General features: G+C 42.9%; 1 protein-coding gene across 33 annotated transcripts in view; it reads left to right on the plus strand.

The window, feature by feature from the left end:
* ANK3 (ankyrin 3) overlaps positions 1 to 25,380 on the plus strand; it is a 902,861-nt gene that overhangs the window by 810,170 nt on the left and 67,311 nt on the right. For 18 of the 33 annotated variants that reach the window (XM_073596276.1, XM_073596279.1, XM_073596287.1 and 15 more), the window contains 4 exons: positions 204 to 236; positions 6,311 to 6,535; positions 15,421 to 15,519; positions 21,586 to 21,740. In XM_073596276.1, the coding sequence (XP_073452377.1) occupies positions 204 to 236; positions 6,311 to 6,535; positions 15,421 to 15,519; positions 21,586 to 21,740 (512 nt within the window). The remainder of the gene's footprint in view (positions 1 to 203; positions 237 to 6,310; positions 6,536 to 15,420; positions 15,520 to 21,585; positions 21,741 to 25,380) is intronic. The other 15 variants (XM_073596271.1, XM_073596288.1, XM_073596289.1 and 12 more) reach the window with 3 other exon arrangements.

Genomic DNA, 25,380 nt, shown 5'->3' on the forward strand with positions numbered 1-25,380 from the left:
ATATATATATTTTTTTAATTTCGTAAAGTTAAGAGGATTACCACAGTATATGCGGTGCTGATTTGTTTGTCCTAAGCTTTCATGGAGCAGAGTCGCATTTCTTTCCTTTGCAGTACCATGTAGATATATAGTCTAACATGACTTTTGCTTGCTCTATGCTGAATTATATGATTTTTGTTTTGCTTTTTTATATTATTTTGCAGCTATTATTCTACTCTTCCAGTGTATGATGCAAGGTGATAATAAGGATCTGTGTGTGGTTTTTGCCTGCTGCATTTGTACTAACAGTACTAACTTATTTTTGATTTTTCTAGCTAGGTGCACCACTGTATTTCTATCTTTATTAATACCAGTAACTTTGTAATATGTTATACAAGCATGTGGATATACAGGCATTCACTTAACATACTGTAGTTACTAAAATCTCATAGGCTTTAATGTGTTAATATAATGCTAAATGTTAAAATTTTCTGCTTTCATTAGAATAATACCTGGTAGTCCCGACATGAGGGCATTGTTGTATGTACAAGTAGCCATGTTGATACATATTGAACAAGCATGTTCTTACCGTAAGGAAACCTGTCCTGAAAAATGACACTCGGCAGTTTCTAGTCACCAGTAGACAGGAAGTGACTGCAAAAAGGTTGCAGGAGAATTTCAGTGCTGATATCGACCACAGGATGAAATAGGGTAAAAACAGTATTTTAATTGAAAAAAATGGCAATTGTTTCTGATACACAAGGCTGTAGCAAAACAAATGTCATTCCGTTAGGGTTTCCTCTGATCTTTCCCTCTTGATAAATTTAGGGAGGTGGGGGGGGGGGGGGGGTTGACAACTAATTTAATGTGCAGGAACATCAAAGATCATTAAGGGGAGGAAATGATCAGTTGTCAATCTAAATAACAAAGCTTGAAAGCAAATTTAAATGATTGCAGAACATATACGACACGTCTCTTGACACGTCCAGACTAAATGAGCGTTTTTGCTTCTGTGTGGCCTTTAAAGCGGAGTTACAGCCTTTTAAAAAAATATGTAGTAAATTAACTTTTTTGTTAGATAGTTGTGCAAATTAGTCACTGTCACCTCCTTAATATGCGCGCTCCCATCTTCAGTTTGGGCATCTGAAGCCCACTGGTAGCTCTTCTAGGATACCCGATCTCACGCATGCACATTTCATACAAAGCGTGGCACACTTGTATTGCGGAGGCTGCCCATTGACTCCTGGGATTGATGACACTTCTATCCCAGGAGCCACGGGTGGCGGGGGTACAGCAGACGTTCACCTGTGTAATATCCAAAAAAGGTAATAATCCCTTAAAAAATCATGTGGTCCGTTTTTCATCCTTCCGTTTTCGGATGAAAAACAGACATACATGTATCCCTATGGAATAGCGGATGAACGTCCGCTGACATCCGACCCGCTCCAATCCGAAAAAGTGTAACGGAGGAAAACCCTACCTTTCCATCCGTTTTCGGATCGGATCGGGTGACTCTACGGTCCGTCATAATCCTATCCCCCATAGGAGAGAGCGGCGCTCTGACAGGTCCGTCGCTGCACAGTGTGCAGCGACGGACCTGTCATCTTCCTGCTCAGCGGGGATCGGCAAGTGGGTGTTCACGGGGCAGATCATCACTGATCCGCCCCGTGTGAAAGAGCCCTAAGGCTGCTTTCACACCGGGGCGGGCGGGTGTTGACGGTAAAACGCTGCTAGTTTTAGCAGAGCTTTACCGTCATTTTAGCAGCGCTATTCGGCCACTAGAGGGGCGCTTTTAACCCCCACTAACAATCGATGCGCCCGTGTAGTGCCGCTGCCGTAGTGCCGTTGGAGGCATTGCAGGCACTTTGGCAGTGGTGCCCATTCATTTCAAAGGGCAGGAGCGGTGTATACAACGCTCCTTCACCGCCCCAAAGATGCTGCTTGCAGGACTTTTTTTAACGTCCTGCCAGCGCATCGCCCTAGTGTGAAAGCACTCGAGCTCTCACATTGGGGCTGCAGGGGAGGTGTTTTTCAGGCGCTTTACAGGCGCTATTTTTAGCCCAAAAGCGCCTGAAAAATGCACCAGTGTGAAAGGGGTCTTAAAGTGTATGTACATTTTTTTTTTTTTTTTACTGTGGATGCGTATAATAGGATTTCTAATTGTTATACTTGTTGAAAGTCACATCCCTTAAGGGTAAAATTGTTCTAAATGTTCAAATCCCAATTTGTTACAGATAATGATTATTACGGTTGTAAATCTTTTTGCTCTTTATCAATAAAAATATTGAAAGTAAAGTGTATATCCAGACAAAGCTTTTGTTTTCTTAGTTTTTTGATAAACTGAGGAAGGGTTAGAAACCCTGTTAGGTTTTTACTGCCATATGGTATCCGTTTATACCCAACGTCCTGCTTTGCTGAAGACATTTAACTAGATAGCAAGTGAGGGGAACTCTTCAGCACAGACAGAAATAAAAACATTTCACTTCAGTAGAGTAGGAGAATGCTAGAACCCTTGTCAGGTTTTTGTTGTCTATATCTTTGTAACTTCCCAACAGCAGGGCAGGAAGTAAAGGTAAACTTTCCAACAGAGTCCCGGATAGCAGCAAAAACCCAACAGGAGTACTAATCCTTCTCCACCCTATCCAAAACTTGGAAAAAAAGTTTTTGGCTTGACATACACTTAAAGGTGACAAAGTCCTGCACTATGAATAGTACATGATATTTAAGGAAATCAGGATTTGTGCATGCAGAGAGAGTTGCGTAGAACACAAACCTATAGTTCGATTCAGGTAATGAAACAAAACCTAAAGCTACATATTTTCTTGTTTAATTTAACTATCACAATGAGATACAGTAGAGAGGTTTTGTTTGAGCATAGGAAGGTTTTAGGTGCTCAGGCTTCACATAACACAATGCGTGGGAAACCTGAGGATAGCCTATAACCTGCCTGATGATTCTTTCCCTCATTTCATAAACCAGTTAAAATAAAAGGCACTTTGTGTGGCTGAGACAGACATTGCTTGTTTGAATTCACTCTCAGTAGCTGTTGCCAGCAGATTTCTGTCTTAATTGTGTGATAGATGGAAAACTCCTGTTGTAATGAAGAAGAAGCAAAGTATATGTTCAGGTTGGAGGACTTGCCAAGCTTTACACAGTAGGAAAACACCTGAAACGTAGACACGGTTTTCAAAGCTCCATGGTCTTTTGTCAGAAACCTGAAATACCCGTTGTCAGAGTACTGGAAAAGATGACTGATGTAACAGTTATACAACTATATTTGCCCTTTATAGTTGCCTAGTATTGCTTGTTTAGAGGGGTGACACCAATGTTATGGCCATAGTTATCGGCAAGAGACAGCCATGGAGTGGCGCCATGCGGATTTGTAATCTTCTCCCTTTGGGTAAAATATTCAAAAAGGTTAAAGCAATAGATATTTAACAATAATACTTTCATATAGAGAAAGGATCCATTTTGGATTAAATAACGACTTTCAATATTTGTGCTTTACCAGCCAAAATATGAAGTTGAATAGTGTATGATGAGATAAGATCATTAAAACATATACTGTATTTTACCAACTTAGAATTATAAAATTATGACAGTAGTTGGTCAGATTCAACTGAACTTGAGTAAGTTGAAAATTTTTCTTGCCTCTTCCAAGCCACTTCTAACAAGCCAGTTCTAACATATGTCAGAAATATATCTCACTTATAAATCCACAGTTGCACAGATACCTTATTCCAAGCACCATGGAATGTAACAAGCCAGATGCTGGCAGTCCAGGATGGGAGGTGTGAAAGTTGTGGTACCACCCTGTTCTAGTTAAACCAGTCTTTTTCAACCAGGGTGAACAAGCACCTTGGGGTGCCTTCAAGTTTCTTCAGGGGTGCCTTGGCAAAATGCCTAAAAATTGTCCACAAATTGTATGCAGGGCAGTGGGTGGATAAGGCTTGTCTTTTAGTTACACAAAGTCACAGGTTTTCATTGTGCATCATTACAACCTTCTATGACATCATTGGTTGATGAAGAGGACATCAGGTGCCTGCATAGCATCTTTGTTTTTCCCTTCTCCTGACCCTCTGAGTCAGTACTGGGGACACATTAGCTGAGTGAGGGAGAGAAACTGAGGGAGAAGAGACACATTAGAATACTAGTCAGTACCAGTGTGCAAATGTGTATTTACTTTGAGTAAATCACTTCTAAAGTGTCATATATGTCTGGGTGCTGTTGCTTTTAGTAAAAATTAATTTAGTTTTTTACATTTTAGAATCGGGTGCCTTGAGAGTGTGCATAATTTTAAAGGGTGCCTCGACTTAAAAGTTGAGAAACACTTAGTTAGATAATCCAATCCTACACACACGATGAGAAAATCTGATTAAAAAAATACCAATTTTGAAGCAAGCGTACAGTAATCTGAACGTTAGTACACAGCTATTGAGAGCCGATCACACCAGTTCATGGGAAATTGTCCGAAGGGATGAGCATGAAAATGTTTCTTGTACGATACCAGAATGAACGATTTTCGTTTAACCAGTACAGTATTCGTCTGAAAAAATCGAGTGACCAAGACCATGCATGCTCAGAAACAAAAGGATAGATTACAATACAATACAACACATTACACCACTACTAAAGTTGTATTCTGTTGTACGAGAATTTTCGTAATTTCAGTAACCTCTTCATTTTCGTCTGATATTCTCATCGTGTGTACGAGGCTTGAGACAAAAAGCGAGGGAATATCTAAAATTGGAGTTTTCACTAGAAAAGAAATACCTGTGGAATTTTCCAATGGTGACATATGTTCTTGTAACAACAGTCCAAGAAGGAATTTACCTTAGTAGAGATATGTCCCCTCACTTGTGGTTTCTACAGAACTCGTAAATGAAGGGAAGCCACTTGTGAATGGGGCACAGCTGGCAACAGAAAAACCTGACTGGGGTTTCAACCATTCCCTGCTCTTTCCAAAAGAAAAACAAAGTTTTGGCTTTAGATATACTTCTACTATGTGGAAAAGGAGTTTTAGATGAGCAGAGTTGAAAAGGAATGGCATAGAGCAGATTTTCACAACCTTTTTAACACGGAGGAACCCTTAAAGTGTAGTTCCAGCCTCTTAAAAAGAAATTTAAAAGTCAGCAGCTACAAATCATATAGCTGCTGACTTTTCATATAAGGACACTTACCTGTCCAGGGATCCCATGATGTCGGCCCCCCGAAGCAGATTCATCCATTGGCTCGGGTGCAGGCGCTGGCATTGCAACTAAGGGAAACCAGCAGTGAAACCTTCAGGCTTCACTGCCGGTTTCCTACTGCACATGCACGAGTCGTGCTGCGCTGAATGGCCTCGTCGTCTTCTGGGACACACACACCAAGAAGGCAGCGGTTGGGAAGGAGGAGGGACAGATTCGGAAATAACGTACCTCACCGCGGCAAGGTTAGGGCAGAAGTGCACCTTCAAAACACTAGAAATGTGCAAAACAAATAGAAAAAAAAAACTATATCCAAAAATGAGGAGGGGTGGGGGGTTCTGTCGTTCAAGACCTAGTTGTATTTTTGCCCGGAACTCTGATCCAGATCACCCAAAAAGGTATATAGTGGCAGTATTTTAATGTAAAAAAAGATTTATAAGTTATATGGGTGGGGGATAAACTATTTTCATATTACTGGGTTTAGTTACACTTTAAGGCCTGGTCTCCATAGCTTTACACAAACTAAAATTTAGTACTTTAAATTCAGAAAAGCAGAAATTATTATTACATTCATTTAAGCCATGTCTCATGCTTTAGTTTTGTATTAATTATGCTGTCACAAGTGTTATTTTGTCTGAAGAACACTCTGTTTTTTAGACGGAATCTTTGGGTAATTACCCCATCTAGTTTTATATGTGATGTATTTTGTATTGTCTTGTTTTTTGCTATCATACTTCATGTGCTGTCTGACTAGTGTCCTGAATGATCCCTCCTACACATGATAACAGACTTTTATTAAGTCACTGCAAGCCCTGATGAGCACTGGCGAGCCCCTGAAATGTGCTGACTGCTCCTGTGTCTCTGGCAAATAAAAATCAGCTGAAACAATACATCATTATTTGCGTTCTCACTTTTTGACAGTCTTTTTGCACATTTAATTGCATGGAATTCAAATTAAAAATGTATTTGAATCATCATCTGCTTTGTTGCTGAGTGTTCTAATTTTTCTCTTTCCTTTACTATTTGAAAATGTTTGTAGGGGAAATTAAACATTAACTCTGGTATGTTTGTTATGCATGCTGTTTTTTGTCAGTTGTTCCCATTGTTTAAAATAAGCCTAACACTCAAAATTCTGTATCTTGTAGTTTTTTGGTTAGCTTTATGGTGGATGCACGTGGAGGTTCTATGAGGGGGAGTCGACACAATGGAATGAGAATTGTCATACCGCCAAGAAAATGCACGGCGCCTACTCGCATCACCTGCCGTCTGGTCAAAAGGCACAAACTGGCAACCCCTCCACCAATGGTAGAAGGAGAAGGCCTGGCAAGTCGGCTGGTTGAAATGGGCCCATCAGGGGCTCAGTTTTTGGGGTAAGTCCTTATAACCTAAATCCTTGAATGTCAATACCATGTTTTTTTAAAACATTTTGAGAAATAATTTTTCATTTAATATTTCAACTAATATCTGAAGTAAATGTGCACATGATTACCGTATTTATCGGCGTATAACACGCGCCGGCGTATAACACGCACCCCAAGTTTAGGAGAGAATTTTAAGGAAAAAAACTTTTAGGAGGGAAGTTTAAGGAAAAGAAACTTACATTAAAATGCCCATCAATGCAGCCTCATCAGTGTTCATCTGCAGCCTTTTCAGTGTCATTGCAGCCTTTTCAGTGTCAGTGCAGCCTTGTCAGTGCAGCTTTGCCCCAGTGCAGCCTTGTCAGTGCAGCTTTGCCCCAGTGCAGCCTTGTCAATGCAGCCTTGTCCCCAGTGCAGCCTTGTCAGTGCAGCTTTGCCCCAGTGCAGCCTTGTCAGTGCAGCTTTGCCCCAGTGCAGCCTTGTCAATGCAGCCTTGTCCCCAGTGCAGCCTTATTAATGCAGCCTTGTCCCCAGTGCAGCCTTATCAATGCAGCCTTGTCCCCAGTGCAGCCTTATCAATGCAGCCTTGTCCCCAGTGCAGCCTTATCAATGCAGCCTTGTCCCCAGTGCAGCCTTATCAATGCAGCCTTGTCCCCAGTGCAGCCTTATCAATGCAGCCTTGTCCCCAGTGCAGCCTTGTCCCTGCAGCCTTGTCCCCAGTGCAGCCTAGTGTCCATGCCTCCTGCCGCTGCCGCCGCCGCCATACACATAGAAGTAGTTTTAAATATGGCGCCGCGGAGTTCGGAGAGACTCGGCGCCGGCGGAAGTGAACGAACGCCGCCGAGATACACATAGCCGAGGGTTCTCGGCTCTTTCCGGCGCCGCTCACAGTCCCGCCCTATGATGGACATAACACAGGTCCAATGGCGGGACTGGGCGTGACAGTGAGCGGCGCCGGAAAGAGCCGAATACACCCGACTATGTGTATCTCGGCTCTGTGATTTCGGCGGCGCTCGTTCAGCACCGCCGAGTCCTTCCGAAGTCCGCAGCGCCATATTTGAAACTACTCGCTATGTAAATGTCGGCGGCGATCGCCGACATTCACATAGCGATAGCGGGGATCGGCGTATAACACGCACCCACGACTTTCCCCTGATTTTAAGGGGAAAAAAATGCGTGTTATACGCTGATAAATACGGTATTTCCGAGTGACATCCAAATGTACAACCTATGTATAGGCACAGATGCATAACGGTTAAATAGAACAGCAATGGGCATTTAACATTCTTAGGCTTTTAAAAATAATGTGGCATTTTTTACCTCTGCAACTCTTTATTTAGCTAGTGAGTCTTAAGTTTGCCATACATTATGCAATTTTCTTACCTTCAGCAACAGGTTGAATAAAAGAAAATCACTCAATTCCCCCATCAACACTGATTGTGACTCCCTACTGCTGCGCTATTGTATCCTGACAGTGAGAGGTTTCCCCGCTGTCAGAATACAGCGGGGAAAACTGTATAGATCGACTTCAGATTGACTTCAGTTTAACCAGCCTGCCCATAGATAGATAAAAATTCTTGAACCAGCCAAATTTCAATCCTTCAGTGGCTAGATTTAGAACGATTGATCATTTCAGTATACTAAGTCTTTTAATTTAAACAATCCAGAAAATACTACATCACAATGACATTACAGTATTAGTCTTTAAATTAAATGGTTTTGAAGCAAATTAGCTTCCATATATTTAGATTTTGTTCATACTTTGCAACTATACAATTAATAGAAAGCTTAGCACTGTCCCTTAGAGACAGTTTTTCTGTTCAAATAGTTTCATTCAGATTTTTAAGAAATACAAGTATCAACAATAAGAGATGGGATTTACACAGTTAAAGGATAACAGCTTAGCACTGATTGAAATATCATGTACGTTGACAGAACAGTACCCTTGACTGAGCAGTCCCTCTGGTTAACATTGATGGGCCGTACACACGATAGGATTTTCCCCATTCATCTTTCAGGACAGCACCATAGAGAGACACCGGCTCCTCCCCTCTTAGGAAACACCGCCTTCCAATTCAATATTTAAATCTCATCCTCCCAACGGCCCCTCAGTTCAGGTGTTTCCTCCGGTGGGGAGACACTGCTTGGGAACCGTGGCGGATCAGTCAGGGAGACTGAAGCCAAAGATTTTGTGTGAGGAAGAGGGGGAGTCGGGTCTCTCTAGCTCTTTCCCTCTACTATTGTTTATTCAGTTAGGTAAAGGCTGGGGAAGCCATACTTACCTGTTTTTAAAACTGAATTGGCGCGCCTCAGCCTCTCTTGGGGAAAGAGACAGCTGAGGAGGTCCGTGTTTCTTCTGCCCAGGGGGGCGCTGTGGGAAGTGCCTGAGTCTCTCCTGCTTGTTCAAGCAGCCAGCGTTTGAAGCTCTATGGCCGGGTCGGATGACGGGTGACGTCAGTTCCGGCGAGGGCGGGCACTTCCGATGATTCCGCGTCTTCTGGTTCCGGACGCGGGGAAAGAAAACGGACCGAGCGTTCGGCTGGTGCGACCCTCTTGCTTTGCTGTAGAGTCAGCTGTTGGGGGAAACGATCGACCACCATCCTCAGCGGACATGTCTGAGACAGAGGTCTCTAGAACTGCTCCAGGAGACAGTAGCACCAGCCATGCTAAGGTAAGTGGAACCCTGGGGTGGTGTTTCCTTACCTAAGTCCCGATAGCTTCACGGGTGTTCTCCCCTCACTGGTGGTCGGGGGGAAGGGGAGTGTGTCTGGGACCCTGGTGGTGGTTGGTCCTGGGGGGGGCACTCCTGGTGGTCCTCTGTAAAAGCACTGGTGGGATTGGGCATTTATGGCGACTCTCTCTCTTTCTTTTTCAGAAAGCCACAGAGAAAAGCAAGTCGCCTCATGGTTCAAAGAAAAAATGCCCCTCTTGTAGAGTTAGTATGGGGGAATCCTGGACCAAGGCACTTTGCAAGGAGTGCATTGATGGATTAGTCAGGGAACAGGCAGCAGAACAGGGTACAGATCTTGCTGCATCCGTCAAAGAGCTTTCTAGCACCTTTCAGTCCTTTAAGGCACTCTTTTCTAGCTTCCAGTTGCCGCAAACCCAAAGCAGTCCTTTACCAGTGCAGCAGAGTGTTACACCTAGCCCAGTGGATACTCCCTCTGTTAGTGGAGAGAGACCAGGGGGCTCCAGAGTGGAAATTGAGGAGGAGCCAGATAGCACCGCTTCAGATTCTCAAAGGGAATCGGATGTGGAGGAGGTGGATGGGGAATCCACAAGAACCTCTCGCTATAAGCTTTCCCTGGACGAAGTGGAGGAGCTCTTGGGAGCTATTCACACCACTTTGGGAATTCAGGAAGAAAAGAAGGTGTTATCGCTCCATGACCAAATGTACAAAGGTCTTGGGGAACAAAAAAGGAAGGATTTCCCAGTCCATGATGTATTGGTTGAGGCCATAAAGAATGAATGGAAAGATCCTGAGAGAAAACCTTTCTTTTCAAGGGCTTTGAAGCGAAGGTTTCCTTTTTCAGAAGGGGAGTCTCTAGTTTGGAATAAGACCCCTAGGCTGGATGCTGCTTTTTCTCAGGTTTCCAGGCAAACAGATCTGGCCTTCGAGGACATGGGGGTTCTTGCAGACCCCATGGACAGAAGGATGGACTCTCTCTTAAAGAAGTCCTGGGATTCGTCACAGGGAAACCTTAAGCCTGCCATGGCGGTCACAGTAGTGGCCCGCAATATGGAATATTGGCTTACGCAGATAAAGGCGCATATTGAGGCAGGAACGCCAAAAGAGACTATTTTGGCTTCCTTTCCCATGCTACTTAAGGGTGTAGCGTATATTGCGGACGCTTCCGCCGAATCAGTGCGCATGTCCGCAAGGTCTTCAGCCCTCACTAATTCGGCTCGAAGGGCCCTATGGCTTAAGACGTGGCAAGGACAGCGCGTCTAAAGTTAAACTCTGTGGAATTCCCCTCACAGGAGATCTCTTGTTTGGCCCAGGTTTAGAGACCGTTTTAGACCGGACGGCCGATAAGAAAAAGGCCTTTCCCATTAAAAAGAAGTTTGGGGAGCAGGCTAAAAGAAAGTTTCGCCCTCAGAGAAAGTTTGAAACCCCAAAAGGAGAGCGGCAGAAAAAAGCTTGGGGGCAGAAGGGCAAGGGGCGGGGAGGGGCGATTTTTCGCCCTCCTGAACAGCCCAAGAAGACCCAATGACGGGGTAACCACGGTGGGAGGAGGATTGGGGGCCTTCCTCCCACAATGGGAGATGATCACCTCCAACCAGTTTGTGTTAGGGATCATAAGAAGAGGTTGCCAGCTAGAGTTCTCAGAACCTCCTCAGCACAGACTTCTGGTCACCGAGCTGCCAAAGTGTGCAGAGAAAGCGTCAGCTCTTCTATCCTCCCTACAGGAGTTAGAGGAACAAGAGGTGATAGTGAGGGTTCCTGTAGAGGAGATAGGCAGAGGCTTTTACTCCCACATTTTTGTGGTCCGCAAGCCTTCGGGAAAATTCAGGCTTATCATGAATCTGAAGCCTCTGAATGTCTCAATTACCTACAGGAAATTCCGGATGGATTCTATCTATTCGGTGAAAGCGCTTCTTCCCCCAAATTGCTTCATGGCGTCAATAGACTTAAAGGACGCTTATCTGCACATTCCAGTCGCAGAAAGTTACCAGAGGTTTCTCAGACTGGCGGTGAAAACTGGGGAAGGAACGTTTCATCTACAGTTCAAAGCACTCCCCTTTGGACTATCCTCTTCCCCCCGCATCTTCACCAAAGTGATGGTGGAGGTCCTGGCTTTCTTGCGGCTCAGAGGCATCTCTGTAGTTGCGTACCTGGACGACCTACTCCTGTTTGCTCCTTCCCCGGAGCAGTTGTACCAGGATCTTCAGGTAGCAAGAGACAGCTTAGAAAACCTGGGATGGCTCTTGAACCTGGAAAAATCCAGTTTGGTTCCGGCCCAAAAGGCACCTTCCTGGGCTATGTACTGGATTCGACAAAACAAAAAGTGTTCCTTCCAGCAGAAAAAATCCAGAAGGTGGACAGAGCAATATTACTGCTCCAGGGCAGCAGTCAGATCTCAGTAAGGAAAGCAATGTCAGCACTGGGCTTACTGACTTCCACGCTTCCGGCAGTTCAGTGGGCAGGGCTGCACTTTCGCCCCCTACAGCTGTTTATTCTGAGTGTCTGGGACCACAGTCCAGCATCTCTGGACTCCCTTATATCTGTGCCAAGTCAGGTCAAAAGGTCCCTCTGGTGGTGGAGGAAAGGGTCCAATCTCTCACAGGGCCTGGAGTGGGTTCTTCCAGTGTCCAGAACGGTTACGACCGATGCGAGCGGCACAGGGTGGGGAGCACACCTAGATTCCAAGATGATGCAAGGCACCTGGGAAAAAGAAGACGCAAAGAAGTCCTCGAACTGGAGGGAACTGAGAGCAATAGAGTTGGCTCTCAGAGCTTTTCAGAGAGAACTCCTGGGGCAGCATGTGAGGGTCCGTTCGCACAACTCATCAGCAGTGGCCTACATCAACAGGCAAGGGGGAACCAGGAGCAGATCCTTGTGGGGTCTGGCAGAATCCATCCTCAGGTGGGCCGAAGGGAGCATTCTCTCTCTCTCTGCAATACATCTGAAGGGGGAGCAGAACCACGTAGCAGATTTTCTGAGCAGAAAAATGCTGAAGGAAGGCGACTGGGTCTTGAACCAGGACATCTTCGAGATGATTACTCGGAAGTGGGGGGTCCCCTCCGTGGATCTCTTCGCCTCAAAGGCGAATACGAAAGCTCGTCTGTTCTTTTCCCTAAACAGATGAGACGGAGCAGCCGGGGTGGATGCACTAGCTCAGAGCTGGCGTTTCTCAAAGTGTTATGCCTTCCCCCCTCCCGTAATGATTCCAGCAGTTCTGAGAAAATTTCGGTCAGAAGACACAACCCTCATTCTGATCGCACCACACTGGCCAAGGAGGCCGTGGTTCTCCCTCTTGAAGAGTCTGACAGTGGAGCCTCCCTGGATTCTGCCTATCCGGGAGGATCTTCTCTCTCAGGGTCCAATCTGTTGCCCTCAGGTGGAGCGATGGAACCTCGCAGCGTGGCTACTGAGGAAGAATTGCTAAAGGGCAAAGGTTTCTCGGATCGGTTAGTGACAACTCTCCTAAATTGCAGGAAAAGAGAGACGCAAGCCATTTACCTAAAGGTGTGGAAACGCTTTAACAGTTGGTGCACAGAAAGCTCCTTCGATGTACGAAGTTCTGTAGCAGTATTAGAGTTTCTGCAGGCAGGAGCGGACAAAGGATTAGCCCTTAGCACCTTGAAAGGACAAGTATCGGCACTAAGCGTTTTCCTGGAAAAGCCGCTAGCTATAGATCCTTGGGAAGCTAGGTTTTTTAGAGCTTTAGGCAGACAGAGGCCTGTTAAAAGTTCCCCATTCCCAGTGTGGGATCTTTCCTTAGTTTCACAGTCTCTTACAGGGGATCCTTTTGAGCCATTGGAATCCTGTACCTTGAAGTTGATCACCCTCAAAACTGTGTTTTTGGTGGCGATCACCACAGCGAGGAGAGTAAGTGAACTCGAAGCCCTTTCTATTAGGGCGCCTTTTTTTCAGGTTTTTCCGGACCGTTTGATTTTTAAAACGGATCCGGCCTTTTTACCAAAAGTGGCCTCTAGTTTTCATAGGGGCCAGGAAATTATTTTACCTACCTTCTGTTCGAATCCTGTGAGGGAACAGGAGCATATTTTTCACAAACTGGACGTTAGAAGGTGCGTCCTTCAGTACTTAGATAGTACAAAACAGTTTAGGAAATCCGATTCTTTTTTTGTATTGTTTTCAGGGGCTAGGAAAGGGTTCAAAGCCTCTAGACGATCAATAGCCAGATGGTTAAGGTTGGCCATTAGCCAGGCCTATGTAATCGGGGGTTTGGAGCCCCCGGAGGGTATTAAAGCACATTCCACCAGGGCAGTGGCAACTTCTCAAGCAGAGTGGGCTGGTGCTTCTCCGGAGCAGATCTGTAGAGCAGCAACGTGGTCCAGTTTTTCCACGTTTGTGAAGCATTACAGATTGGACCTGCTGTCAGCCAAAGACCAAGCCTTTGGGCGTAAGGTGCTGCAGGCAGTAGTCCCTCCCTAAGGTAAGGTGCTCGCTTATCCTCTCTATGGTGCTGTCCTGAAAGATGAATGGGGAAAAACGGAGTTACTTACCGGTAACATCCTTTTCCAGGAATCTTTCAGGACAGCACTAGTACCCACCCAGGTTTTTGATTATCTATGAGAACTCATCGCATGAGAACGTCAGGTAAGATAAAGATTTGTATGACGTATTCTTGTGTCTCCCCAGCTGGCCGGAGGAACTCGTGAAGAACTGAGGGGCCGTTGGGAGGATGAGATTTAAATATTGAATTGGAAGGCGGTGTTTCCTAACAGGGGAGGAGCCGGTGTCTCTCTATGGTGCTGTCCTGAAAGATTCCTGGAAAAGGATGTTACCGGTAAGTAACTCCGTTTTTCCGACAACAAATGTTGGATGTGAGCTTTTGTCGGAATTTCCGCCAACAAATGTTTGAGAGCAGGTTCTCAAATTGTCGTAAATTCTGAGCATGTGTACACAAGTCCAATGCACAAAAGTCCACGCATGCTTGGAATCAAGCAGAAGAGCCACACTGGCTATTGAACTTCATTTTTCTCGGCTCCTCGTACGTGTTCTACGTCACCGCGTTCTTGACATTTGGAATTTCCGACAACATTTGTGTGACCGTGTGTATGCAAGACAAGTTTGAGCCAACATCCTTCGGAAACAAATCCACGGTTTTGTTGTCGGAAAATCCTATCGTGTGTACATAGCATTGGAGTGTTAACCAGAGTGACTGCTGATGTAATGCCATTGTATTAACATGGTCCTCGAAATCTGCAAAATCCTTCCCCATTTGCATTTTCTTTTGCTTCCTCTGCCATTCTGCCACAGCTAAATCATTCAGTTCAAATCTACAAGCAGAGGGCTTATTGGAAACCGTTAGACTTATGAATTTATATTTATGCTGTTATACACATACAGTGTAACATTTGAGTTTGCATTCCTAAACTTTGTCCTGGACTTTCTCTGATATAAGGTGGACCTGATCATCATTGTAATACAGGACCTCTGGATCTAAACAGCTCATCTCATAATGAATATTTCACTTTTTCTTTTGTTATCTTTTGGAGACTTCAGTGATGAGGTGTTCCCACCAGAGTTCTCAGTTCCGTGTAATTGATGAGCTCATGATAGTTGATTCTCCCCCAATGCAGTCTTAATATTATGAATAATATTTGAAATTCAGCTGTGAGAAAGTAAAAATCTTGTTAGCTTTGTTGTTTGGAGTGAAGAAATAAACTATTGTAGGGAAACCTGTCTCCTGGAGTCTCTGAGAGATTTAAAGAAGATGGTAAGTGGTTGCTGAAAGTGCCTAGTGGTAGCTGAAATACTATTTCTGGTTGGAGGTTTAAATGAATAGGGTTGTAGCATTACATTTTGTAACCCCATCATATGCTGTTTCATTTAACTTTTCTTTTGCAGACAACAAGTGCAAGATATGAACTAAGCCTCAAAACCTAGACTGCTACGTTTTAAAATGTCGCAATACAACCCTTTTTAAAGGCCACAGTATCACCTTTTTGAGGCAATTCTTTGTGTCTGTAATGATATTGTCAATCCTCTGCCTTTATAGTGGTTGCACATATTCATTTAAAGCATACAGCTATGCTTTAGATTTTTCTCTTAACGGATGTCCCTATAATGCATGCAGAATTTTTGTTTATTTTTCAAAGCAGGCACCAGACAACTGGTGTAGCACCAGAAGTCAATGTCTGTAGTTGCCATCCAATCCTAATACTCCCCTTCTTATTTCTCTTCTTGCTGCATGGATCTTATTCAGTAAACTTCATCTTCCTACCAATTCCCCCCCTTTAAATGAGGGAGAGAGCTTGATTAGCCGAATCCTGCAGCTTGGGCCTCAAGGGACAAAATTTATAGGGTAGGATGCTGCACTGTTAAAATGAAAAGGATACAATTTCATCGAAGGGTTTTATTTTTTGTATTATTATTTTTACATCCATATTTCTTTTTTTAGTTTGTCACAGCATTCAGTGCTTTTATGTTGTTGAAAGGATAGTGGCTTGTCTTTATTACCGCTGACTTTATTGTGCTTTTCTAGGCATGTTATTCTCACAGCTAACAAAATTTTAAGTTGCTCTTTTTGTCTGTTGTGTTTTTTTTCTCTTATTTATGTTTATGATGCATCAAGCACATTGTCATTTTGGAAGAGAGTATTTTATTTTATTTTGTTCAAGAGAAGGTATTTGCAATTAACTAAAAATCTTACAATTATATATTATCCCTTTTCGCTATTTATATTATTTTGCTATTGGTGTAGAATTCAACAGAATTGCTAAACTGTAACTTTTCTAAGTGAATAATTAAAACTATATAATTATTTTTAGGAGCTGTTTAAAAATAAATGTATTTAAAATGAAAGCGATATTATGTGTATAGGGTGGGGGAGCATTAATTTCCTACACATAGCTCATTACTTGTGTAGTAACTCCATTAAAGAATGCTGCAAAGTGATAATGGTACTGTCCCTACTCCTGATGCTGCGCAGGTTGTATATCAAGTTCTATTATTCTTTAATGCAGCTCCACTAAGATATCCATTATGTGATCCACTCAACTCCACATAACCAATCTCCCTTTGAAAATCTATACAGTCCGCCATAGTGCTACCAAACCACATAACCACATATAGACTACTATCCATTGAAATTATTAGACAACAAGCAGAAAATGTATGCGGGTAGCATTATGCAGGATAAGGTGTATTTTTGAAGAGAGACTGTGTGCTTCAATCCAGGCTCAGGGAAGCTACACTACAGGTAAGGTGAAATATATGTTCACCTTATATTGGTGGTTAGCAGTGACTAGTACACTTGTGAGTGCACTTATCTATTAATTAGTCTAAGGCAGCCCTTCTCAACCTTTTAACCCCAGAAGAACCCTTGAAATAATTTTCAGATCTCAGGGAACCCTTCAAAAAACCAATTCATTGATGGTCAGTGGGAAAATGCCCCTTACATTTATGGCTAATGGGAAGAATGGCCCTCTTATGGTGGTGGTTGGATGCCACTTTTATAGACAGCTAAAAAGATCATTGGTGTCATACAGCGGGCTCTGCCAAATGGCATTGACTCTTGAGCTATAGAGGCACCATCAAATTAGAGGTCAATGAGCCACAGGCCAAGGAACCCCTAACAACCTCTGGAGGAACCTTAGGGTTCCACAGAACCCTGGTTGAGAATGGCTGGTTTGAAGGGAGGTCAAACAACACAGAACATCATCCTGCATAGCAAAGTTACATATACAGTAGCTCACAAAAGTGAGTACACCCCTCACATTTTTGTAAATATTTTATATCTTTTCATGTGACAACACTGAAGAAATTATGCTTTGCTACAATGTAAACTAGTGAGTGTACAGCTTGTATAACAGTGTAAATTTGCTGTCCCCTCAAAATAACTCAGCACACAGCCATTAATGTCTAAACCGCTGGCAACAAAAGTGAGTACACCCTTAAGTTAAAATTCTGAAGTCTGAATTGGGCCCAATTAGCCATTTTCCCTCCCCGCTGTCATGTGACTCGTTGGTGTTACAAGGTCTCAGGTGTGAATGGGGAGCAGCTGTTTTAAATTTGGTGTTATCACTCTTACTCTCTCATACTGGTCATTGGAAGTTCAACATGGCACCTCATGGCAACGAACTCTCTGAGGATCTGAAAAAAAGAATTGTTGCTCTACATGAAGATGGCCTAGGCTATAAGAAGATTGCCAAGACCCTGAAACTGAGCTGCAGCACGCTGGCCATGACCATACAGCGGTTTACCAGGACAGTTTCCACTCAGAACAGGCCTCGCCATGGTCGACCAAAGAAGTTGAGTGCACGTGATCAGCGTCATGTCCAGAGGTTGTCTTTGGGAAATAGATGTATGAGTGCTGCCAGCATTGCTGCAGAGGTTGAAGGGGTGGGGGGTCAGCCTGTCAGTGCTCAGACCATACGCCGCACACTGCATCAATTTGGTCTGCATGGCTGTCATCCTAGAAGGAAGCCTTTTCTAAAGATGATGCACAAGAAAGCCTACAAACAGTTTGCTGAAAACAAGCAGACTAAGGACATGGATTACTGGAACCATGTTCTGTGGTCTGATGAGACCACAATAAACTTATTTGGTTCAGATGGTGTCAAGCGTGTGTGGCGGCAACCAGGTGAGAAGTACAAAGACAAGGGTGTCTTGCCTACAATCAAGCATGGTGGTAGAAGTGTCATGGTCTGGGGCTTCATGAGTGCTGCCGACACTGGTGAGCTACAGTTCATTGAGGGAACCATGAATGCCAACATGTACTGTGACATACTGAAGCAGAGCATGATCCCCTCCCTTCGGAGACTGGGCCGTAGGGCAGTATTCCAACATAACAACCCCAAACACACCTCCAAGACGGACCACTGCCTTGCTAAAGAAGCTGAGGGTAAATGTGATGGACTGGCCAAGCATGTCTCCAGATCTAAACCCTGGGTCTGGCTGTCATCTGGTTGTCATCTCGCAACCTGTGAACTTTGTGTTCCCTCTCTGAAGTTCGCACCTCGGTTTATTGGGCCTTTCCGTATTCTTCGCAGGATTAACTCAGTGGCTTACGCATTAGACCTTCCTTCTAATATACGTATCTCAAATGTATTTCATGTCTCCCTATTAAAACCTTTGGTCTGCAACCACTTCACCACCTTGGTGCCTTCCTCACCCTGTACAGGTTGAGTATGAAGTACAGTCCAATGTTGACTCCCGTAGGTTCCGTGGGCGCATACAGTACCTGGTGCATTGGCTCTCTCCACAGTGACTCACCTGTTGATGATATCCTGCTCGTCAGTCCTGCCTACTTAAGCTGTCCAGTCCAGATGATCTCTGCCTTCACCTTGGTCACATCTCTAGAGACGCTCTCCTGTGTTCCTGTTACAGACTTGCTTGGCTGACATTCCTTCTGGCTCCAGATCCTGCTTGTTGTTCTACTACGCTCTTCTCTGGCTCCCTGACATTTTGGCTTGTCTGACTATCCATTCTGGTTCCTGAACTCTGACTAGGTTTTGACTACATTTACTCTGTTTACCTTTTTTATTATTATTAAACTAGTCTGATTTGACTGTTCTTCTGTCTCAGTCCGATTCATGGTTTCTGACACATTTCTTCAGTGTTGTCACATGAAAAGATATAATAAAATATTTACATAAATGTGAGGGGTGTACTCACTTTTGTGAGATACTGTATATTTTCCATACCATTTTCTGTGCAGCTGTGGGGACCTTTGCAAAAATGCCCTACATTTTGGCAAGCAAGTGAAAATCATATGCATCAAGCCACAGGCATCCAGATTCAATGGGTGTTTTAATGATTAGATGACAATCAGTTGTAGGGCATTGACCCAGCAATTGTACTCTTCACTTTGCACATCCAATAAACTAAACAGCTTATATTGAAACTTAACACAGACTGTTAACTAAGTAATGAGTAAAGAGTGACATTGTTGTGATTATCATGATGGTATGATACTATTGTGGGTGTAATTTGTTTAAGGGCTTTGAATCAGAAACAGTATAAAGTAGAGCAGACAATGAGAAATTAACTCAACAGAGAAATTCAATAAAACATTATAGAGCCTATACATTACACAAGCATGGATAATGCTGAGCAGGGGAACTTATTGAAATTATTGTCTTTTTAGCGTACATGTGTTTTATGGCTTTTCCACAGAGGTATTTTTTGGTTATATTAGCTTTTCCATAGTTGCTCAAGGACATGTGTTTATTATTTTATTTGCCTGAAGACTTGTTAATTCATCTTAGACTTCCATGACCTTGTATTTAGGATCATGTCGCTCTGCAGGACTTCAGCCGTTCTTTCGTTTTATAGCGGGGTCTACCCTGTTCCCAAAACTTTGGGCAAATTCACTAAAAGTCATTCCGTCATTCCTACAGAGAGGGTAGGAACAGATATATATAGTTACTTTATATCTATTTTGTGAATCGTTATTTAAAGCCTTGATGGCATATAGTAGTGGGGGGGGGGGGGGTAGGGATTTGCAGCAGAAGAGTTTTTGCACATTTATGTCATGTCAACTAGCCACATTTGACTGTGATAATGCAACGGTGTGTGAGATTGACATGTAAGAAATGTTCTAAACTCATTCTGAGGTGGCCTATGTTAAAAGTATGATTCATATACCCTAACTCTTTATTACTTATGCCCCAGAGTGAGCAGATAGTGGAGTTAAATACAGTGCAGCCTTCTTATCTGAGAATTAAAAACAGTTATGCCTAATGTGTTCAGTACTGGAAACAGTCTTCTTTTATATAATGTTTGCTTATAAATCAGCCTAGAGAAAACCAGTCTTTGTTAGGATAGCCAGAACTTCAATTACTACATTTCGAGACAACCTAAAGCTAGAGAATTTTGTGAGGTGAGCGCTAGTATTTACAGATTGGAGGGTCACGTACTTTTTCCTCAGTTACCTTGCTTGTTCAAAACAATTTTCAGTAAATAGCAATTTAAAGTAAAAAAGTCTAGGTTTTTGTTAAATTACAATAATTTATGATTTTTTGACCTGGGTGAAGATCAGATTGCATTTTAGAAACTGTTAATTCAGAATTTCAGAAAATTCCCCAAAGGTATCATTGATATATTGGTTTAGTAAAGTACAAAATATATAATGTCACGAATGTTGGTGATGCTAGTGAAGACACTTCTGAAGCAAATGGTATGTGAACAGTAGAACATAGGATGAAACAGAGCTAACTTTCATAGCTGCAAAACAGGTCCACAATAATTGTAGAAGCCCTGTGAGTTCCTAATGGAGAAAGGTTACTTCCAGGTAATGTTGACAAGGCATAAACATATGTAGATTAACAATGGAGTAACAACGTCAAAGAGAGACCTAGATTTTTTGTTTGGCATTCTTTTGCACTCTATGCTCTCTGCTGTTTTCAAAATATTGTGGCTATCCCTTCAAATTATGGCTCAACAATATGGTATTAGTGGAGGTATTTCTTACTTTGGTCTTCCCATGGAGTACTATTTTCAGAATTGACCTAAATAAATACTACTTTCTGTAGTGTCCTACTATCAACCATGAAGCATTACCTTCAATGTAAATTTCTTACAGAATACAACATTAGGAGCTGTTTCATGGATTTATCCAAAAATCCTCTTAGACCTCATCTAGCTTTAAACTTATGTTGTACTTTCATACTTACTGGTAATAAAAAATATGGAGAAAAAAATAAGACGATGAAATTACTATGAAATACCTTCTCTGTGAACAGTCTTGTTCTACACCATGCACACTGATTATGTGATCTCTGACAATATGCAGACAGTATCTGACCTATTAACCTGCAAAGATTGTATTGACATCACCATTGCCCTGTGTCCATTTCTTTGGCTGAATCTGTCAAGTCTACACTGTTTGTATGTCTAAAGGATTGTAATGTCAAGATTTCATGATTTACTGTAAACAGTTTAATTCTGTGAGTATTACATAGGAAATGACTAAAACGGAATTTGCAGATGTGGTCCACAAGATGATATATTTTCTCCTTCTACAAATCTCCTCTTTCGGACCTGAAAACTACCATAAAGATGTTGTACATTTTTTTTTGCTCTGAAAAACTTGAATAACGTATGTACAACCTCTGTAGGAAAAGATAGATACTGTCTATTAATGAGACAAAAAGCTGCACAATCAGACTTTCTATTTTTATGTTAATTTAGTTATTAGAATTGGTAAATTAATTCAAATTTGGATGAATTGTTAGAATCAGCTGGATTTATCCTATCTGAAATTTGATTTGTATTTCTATTTTAGCGGATTATGCAGCTTTTGTAATTGGTTGATTAAATGTCATTTATTTTTGGCTTTTAACGTGTTAGGCTTGGTGTCACAAAACGTACAATAGAATGCTTGTTGGTGCTCTAGTTTGAAAGCATTTATTTTGTTTCTATGCAGACCTGTGGTAGTAGAAATTCCCCATTTTGGATCAATGAGAAGTAAGGAGAGAGAATTGATTGTACTGAGAAGTGAGAATGGAGAGTCATGGAAAGAGCATCAATATGACTGCAAGCTGGAGGAGCTGACTGAGTTACTCAATGGCATGGATGAAGGTAAGTTTACATATGATGCTGCAGGGTCACTAAACCTAAAGTAAAATTCAGCCTATGAAAGAGTTTGCCAGCTTGTGTGGCTAGTACAGATATGTTTACTCACATAATGTTCAAACCCAATACAAATATAAATACATTGCATGTGCTCCAAGGTAAAAGTTGTTCAGTGTTTTTACTGTTCTTGTTTTCTTAAAGTGTTTGTTACCCAAAAAAAAAAATGGATCCTGTTCCTTTAAAGCATGTTTTACAGCACAGTGCTTGTGCTGTGTAAATTGGCCCTCTCTATCACCTGAAATACCTGGCTGATCCTGCCCGGTTCTGCCCTCCCCCCTGTAAACTGACAACGATTTATTATGGCTGCTGAGCCCTGACACCGTGGTCAGCTTACGTGCCTCCATCATCCACAGCTATCTGCAGCTCTCCTGTGTCTCCCTCTGTCCTCCTCCCCCTCCCCTCCCTGCCTGTCAGCTCTCACTAGTGCTGCTCTGCTCCTTTCCTCGCTCCTACAAAACAATGTTATGTTTATACCATCCCCATTGTTAGATAAGAACATGTGTCCTAGTGTCTGTGACTCTTCAGCTCTCTCCTCCTCTTCTCCCTTCCTTTCTGGCTGACGTCAGCGTGAGTTCTTGGCCCTGCCCGATGGAGCTGGGAGGAGGCACTGTGAAATCAGGTAGAAATCAGCTTTTATTTATAAGCACAGACACTAGGACACATGTTCTTATCTAACAATGGGGATGGTATAAACATAACATGGTGGCTTAACAACCACTTTAAGCAGCGACTACCTTAATACGAAAGCCAACCCCCTGCCAGAATGCTGCAGAGTGAGAAGCATACTTTCTGTAAAGAAGCAGTCATCTTATTGCAGAGGCCTGACAGGCCCTTCCTACTGAATTAGGCCTGTAAAACAGCAAGCAGTCTGATTAGAGAACTCCCAGACTCAGCAGAGGGTGTGTCAGACCTCTGTAAAATAGATCACCTCTTAAAGCTGAAGTTCTCCTTCTTAGATAAAATAATAAATGTACATATTTTTGCAGCAAAAAAACAAGTATGTTAACTAATTTTTTCCAGTGGAAGCCTGGAAAGCATTGCACCCATGATCAGTGGATCATGGGTGCAATGTCAGGCTTCTGCAGACAAGCCCTGCAGCTTTCAGACTATACCTCCATACGGGCTGTCAGTTTGAAAGCTGCAAGGCTTCCGAATGAACTACTGGAGTGCTCATCAGCACCCTTGCAGTTAATTCAGAACTACAAGCCATCTGCTGTGGTGGATTACGGTACTTGTAGTTCATTCATTCAGAGGAAACTGTGAATGAATGATGCAGCTGTGTGGGCAGAGCCCCACATGGCTATGCTGTTTTTGAATTGTGACAGTGGGTGCAGGGAGAAGATTCCCCCTCCTGTTGTCACACTGAGGGGGGATCGGGGAGAGAGGCAGCAGTAGCTGGAACATATTACATATATATGTAATTATGTAACATGTTCCAAAAGGTGAACTTATCCTTTAAAAACATAGAGCAAGAGTCCAACTTTGCAGCTGCTGGCCAGACACTCAGGATGTGACTGCATTGTAAAAAGAAAAAAAAAACTGTAAGGCTTGGTTTACACTAGCCAATGATTTGAAAAGTGATCTACGGTGGTTTGCTTTCCAGAGTGCCGCTTTCCAGAGTGCCTTTATTTGGCAGATTATAATGAGGCTAATGTACCACAACTGTGAGCCAAGCAGAAGCAGCACAGCCCCATTGACTTTAACCTCTTAAACCCTCTTAGGACATACCTGTACATCCTCAGGTTGAAGTGGTTATACCAGGATGAGGCATCATCCTAGTATCAAAATTTTTAGCCGACGATGGACTTTCTTGAAAAAGGGGTTAAAGCGGCTATATATCCACTAGATCACTTCTACAGGGTGCAGAAGCCCCCCCGCACCATCGCCCGTCTCCTTTACCGAACTCTCCTTAGTCATCAGGGAGCTCAGTAGAGCCGCTGCTTGGTGTTAATTTACTCTGAGATGGAAGAAGGTACATCCATACCCGCCTCCCCTCTATGATGGAAGAAAAGCAACAAGGATTTTGACACTTCCGGTTTTGGTTTCATGTTTACAAGCCGTTTCCAACTTGTAAAACATCTGATCAAACCGATCGCAGTTTGATTAGAGGCTTTTGAGGGATTTGAAAGTCACTGATATCAAGTTAAGTTCAGTTACTTGCACTAGCGTTTAAAGGAATATCATTTATATATGTTGTATTCATGAATACAAACCTGAATTACTTTGCATATTTATATCTGCCTGGGTTTCATCCTTAGTCCACTAGACTGTACACTTGTCAGGGCAAAGCTCTCACCTCAATGGAATTGTGTTGTTTACCTGTATTAAAAGTAAAAGCAAATCTAAGTTAGGCAGGTACAGTTACTGGAATGCATAATTACATACATTTGTGTAAATAGTTATTAATAGTCATCATGTTTAAAGTTTATTACAACTCAACCTACATTCATAGACATTAAGTGGGAGATGGGAGATGATCGCAGGGCTTACATATACTGTATGTGTTCAATTGTGTCCCATTTGTGTGTATGTGCAATGGCTTCAGTGGTCCATAGAGTGATATGGATAGTTGGACTTTGCTGCTCAGGCTTGAGAAAGGATCATGCTGGGTGCAAAATAATATTGATATTTAGGGTGTATTTAATTATGGATGCTACTCTTGTAAATCTATGCTTGTTTAAATAAATAATAGGCAGTAATGTGTGGATCATTCTCATGCAGTACCCTAGTGTGGTTAGACATACTGGCATGATCTTTTTGCTTCTAGGCTCTAGAGCAGACTTTCTCGACCTTTTTACCCAAGGGGAATCCTTGAAATTTTTTTCAGGTCTTAGGGAATCCCTGCTAAAACAAATTCATTAGGAATCAGTGGAATGCATGCACCTTACATTGATAACTAGTAGGAGGAAAGCACCCCTTACAGTGGTGGCGAAAATGCCCCCTTACAGACAGCTTAAAAGATTATTGGTGTCATGCCGCTAACTGTGCCAGATGATCATAGCTCTGTGCAGCCTATTGCATTAGGTTATGTACCCCAAAGTTCAAACACACATGCCTTTCTTTGCAGCCTCAGCGGCACAGGGCAGTGAATGAATGGGAAGTGCTCTGTGCTGAGTGGCTTCCTGTTCATTCACAAATCGAAGCATAGTAAACACAGTTTACTATTGTTCAGTTATGAATGGACACAGTGAGCGAGTGTGTTGACTGGGTTCATTTAGAAACATCTCCCCTGTTCTCCATTCTGAAACATCTCCCGCAGCAGCGGTGGGGAAGAGGAGAGGAGGGAGGCGAGCAGCACTGCAGGGCTGGGGGACCAACAAGGGGGAGGGGCCGGGAAATAGGGGGAATCAGCAATGGACACAGTGATTAGGGTGTGTCTAGACATACCTGGCACACCCCCTGTGCACGCCCATGCGGATGATTTGGTCCTCGAACTATGCAGGCACTATAGAATGAGAGGTCAATTAGCCACAGTTTAAATCACCCCTAGCAATCTGTGGAAGAAACCTACAGTTACATGGAACCTTGGTTGAGAATGACTGCTCTAGAGAGAGAAATTACTAGTTGTGGTTGCTTATACAAAGTT

This window comes from Aquarana catesbeiana, linkage group LG08 (genome assembly GCF_042186555.1).
Source record: "Aquarana catesbeiana isolate 2022-GZ linkage group LG08, ASM4218655v1, whole genome shotgun sequence".
Lineage (NCBI taxonomy): Eukaryota > Metazoa > Chordata > Amphibia > Anura > Ranidae > Aquarana > Aquarana catesbeiana.